The sequence below is a fragment of the Gastrolobium bilobum genome, unplaced genomic scaffold (genome assembly GCF_033153095.1).
Source record: "Gastrolobium bilobum isolate Gb01-03AN ecotype WA unplaced genomic scaffold, APGP_CSIRO_Gbil_v1 utg3268, whole genome shotgun sequence".
Classification (NCBI taxonomy): Eukaryota; Viridiplantae; Streptophyta; class Magnoliopsida; order Fabales; family Fabaceae; genus Gastrolobium; species Gastrolobium bilobum.
In genome coordinates this window covers 250,126-253,549 of record NW_026899992.1, presented here as the reverse complement: position 1 = coordinate 253,549, position 3,424 = coordinate 250,126, and the positions used below count along the sequence as shown (strand labels likewise).

Sequence of the window (3,424 nt, the reverse complement as noted above, 5' to 3'; positions counted from 1 at the left end):
ATATATAGTTGTGTTTAAGAGGTATTAGTAGAATTAGTGAAAAAAAAGGAAAGAAAGAAAAGCATAGTACCCAAAGTGCCGTAGCACTTAGAAAGGAAAAAAACTGAGTGTGAGATTTGTTCTTGTAATTTTTATTTTTAGCAATTCCAATACAACAGTTTCTTCATCTATTTTTTGTATTTTCTCTAAATTTCCAACAAGTGGTATCAGAGCCACGTTCGATCAAAGATGGCGGGAATGATGCAACCACAGATTCCAAAATTGTCAAAGAGTAATTATGGGAATTGAAGCATTCAGATGAAGACGTTGTTAGGTTCCCAAGATATATTAGACCTTGTTGAGGATGGATACATAGAGCCCGCCAATGCAGCTGCAGAAGCAGTCTTATCAGATGCTCAAAGAAAGATGCTTAAAGATTCACGTAAGAAGGACAAAAAAGCTCTTTTCTTAATTTTTCAAGGTGTTGATGAATCAACCTTTGAGAAAATATCAGATGCAAAATCATCCAAGGAAGCATGGGAGATTTTACAGAAGTCTTGCCAGGGAGTTGACAAAGCTAAAAAGGTACGACTCCAATCACTAAGAGCTGAGTTTGAAAACTTAAAAATGCAGAATGCAGAGCCAGTTACAGATTATTCCACACGAGAGCAAAAGGTGGCGAAAGAGATGAAAAGAAATGGAGATACTTTAGATGATGTCAGAGTAATGGAGAAAATTCTACGGTCACTAACAAGAAAGTTTGATTATATAGTCACTGCCATTGAAGAAGCCAAAGACTTGTCAGTTATATCTATTGACGAGCTTGTGGGTTCTCTTCAAGCTCACGAGCAAAGAATGAATCTTAATGAAGGTTCTAGCAAATTGGAGCAAGCTTTGCAAAACAAGTTATCCCTTGATGTAAATCAAGCCAGTAGCAGTAGCTATGGACGTGGCAGAGGAAATCATGGTGGATATAGAAGAGGTTTCAACACCCGAGATGGATTCAACACTCGAGGCGGTCGTGGCATACGCGGTGGATATAGTCAAACAAATAGAAGATTTCAGACTGATGTTGTAGCAAATGGACATGATCAAGGAAGATATAATAATCGTGGTCAAGATCGTGGTTTCGTGACCCGAGGAGGAGGAAGATTTCAACAAAGAGGTGATAAATCTCACTTGCAGTGTTATAATTGTAACAGATATGGTCATCTCAGCTATGAGTGTAGAGATGCTGCTAAAGTTGCGGAGAGAAGTCATTATACAGCAACTGAAGAGAAAGATGATGAATCGACCATGTTGTTCACTTACAAAGGCGAGGAAGATAGTGGGAAAGATGTTTGGTACCTTGATACTGGAGCTAGTAATCACATGTGTGGCAAAAAGGAGTTATTCACAGAACTGAATGAGGAAGTCCAAGGAGAAGTTACGTTTGGCGATCTATCAAAGATTCCAGTTAAAGGCAAAGGTAAGATTATGATATTCACAAAGAATGGAGATAGAAAATCCATTTCAGATGTCTATTATATACCATCTTTGAAAATCAAACTCCTCAGTCTTGGTCAGCTTTTAGAAAAAGGATATGATATTCATTTGAAGAATAATTCTCTCATTATGAGAAATCATAAAGGAGAATTGATTGGAAAAGTTGATATGACAAGAAATCGTCTATTCAAGCTAAACATCCAGACAAGTGCAATAAAGTGCATGAAGACAATCAAAGAAGATAGTTCGAGGTTATGGCATCTTAGATTTGGTCATCTTGGATTCACTGGCCTGAAGCTGCTATCAAAAGCAAAGATGGTAAATGGATTACCAATGATAAATCAACCTGATCAGCTGCGTGAAGCATGCATGAGAGGAAAGCAACATAGACAAAGCTTTGAAGTTGGCAAATCATGGAGAGCAAAAAGACCACTGCATCTAGTTCACTCAGATATAGCTGGTCCATTTGATATTCCATCTCTTGGAGGAAACAAGTATTATATTACTTTTATTGATGATTTCAGTAGAAAAGCTTGGGTATATATTCTTAAAGAAAAATCAGAAGCTCTTGAAAAGTTCAAAGAATTCAAAGCAATGACAGAAAAACAAAGTGGTCAGTATCTGAAGACACTCAGAATAGATAGAGGGGGTGAATACACTTCCAAATTATTTGAAGAATTTTGTAGGCAACATGGAATAATTCATCAATTGACAGCAGCCTACACACCACAACAGAATGGTATAGCAGAAAGAAAGAATCGTACAATTCTTGATATGACAAGGAGCATGCTCAAAGAAAAGCATCTCCCAAGAACACTCTAGGCTGAAGCTGTCCAATGTGCTGCCTATCTATTAAAACGATGTCCAACAAAGAGTGTCAAGTTCAAAACACCAAATGAAGCATGGAGTGGTAGAAAGCCAGAGGTAAGCTATCTAAGAATTTTTGGTTGTGTAGCATATGTTCATATTCCATATCAGAAGAGAAAGAAGTTAGATGATAAAGGAGAAAAGTGTATCTTTACTGGCTACGAGCATAGGAGTAAAGCTTACAGATTATACAATCCCCTGACAAAAAAGGTAATCATCTCAAGAGATGTGGAGTTTGGCGAAACAGATTACTAGAAATGGAATGATGAAGAAAAAAGAGTAGAAGGCTTATTCTTTAAAGATGATGATAACTCAACAGAGCAAACAGTTGAAGCAGGCAATGATCAGACACCTCCACCAAGTCCTAATCCAACAACTCCTGCATCTACACCCTCAACCTCAGGAAGCAGTAGCAGTAGCAACAATTCAGGGGGAGCAGCAGCGAAGATGAGAAGCTTAAGTGATATCTATGACGCTACAGATCCGGTACAAACTACCCTTGATTACTCATTATTTTGTTTAATAGCTGAATGTGATCCAGTGACATATGAGGAAGCTGTAGAAAATGAAAAGTGGAAGAAAGCAATGAATGATGAAATTGATGCAAGAAATAACACGTGGGAGCTTACAACTACGCCTAAGAAACATAAGCCCATCGGAGTAAAGTAGGTGTACAAGACAAAGACTAATCAAGAAGGAAAAGTGGAGAAATACAAGGCAAGTTTGGTAGCTAAAGGCTACAAGCAGAAATATGGAATAGATTATGATGAGGTGTTCGCACCAGTTGTAAGGATTGACACTATCAGGCTTCTTACAGCAGTTGCAACACAAAAACAATGGAAGATATGCCAGATGGATGTGAAATCAGCCTTCCTCAATGGTTACCTAGAAGAATAAGTCTATATTGAGCAACCACCAGGTTATGTTAAAAAAGGAGAAGAAGATAAAGTCTACCGGTTGAAGAAGGCACTATATGGATTGAAGCAAGCTCCAAGAGCTTGGAACACGAGGATAGATGAATACTTTCATAAGAATGGATTTGTGAAGAGTCTGTATGAACATGCTTTGTACACGAAGAAAAATGAAGATGGGG

General features: G+C 37.9%; 1 protein-coding gene across 1 annotated transcript; it reads left to right on the top strand.

Moving 5' to 3' along the window:
• Positions 1–297: 297 nt before the first annotated feature.
• On the top strand, positions 298–3,000 carry LOC133294723 (uncharacterized). Its single transcript, XM_061493470.1, has 2 exons — positions 298–2,203; positions 2,651–3,000. The coding sequence occupies exons 1-2, from the start codon at positions 298–300 to the stop codon at positions 2,998–3,000; spliced, it is 2,256 nt and encodes a 751-aa protein (XP_061349454.1).
• Positions 3,001–3,424: the final 424 nt, after the last annotated feature.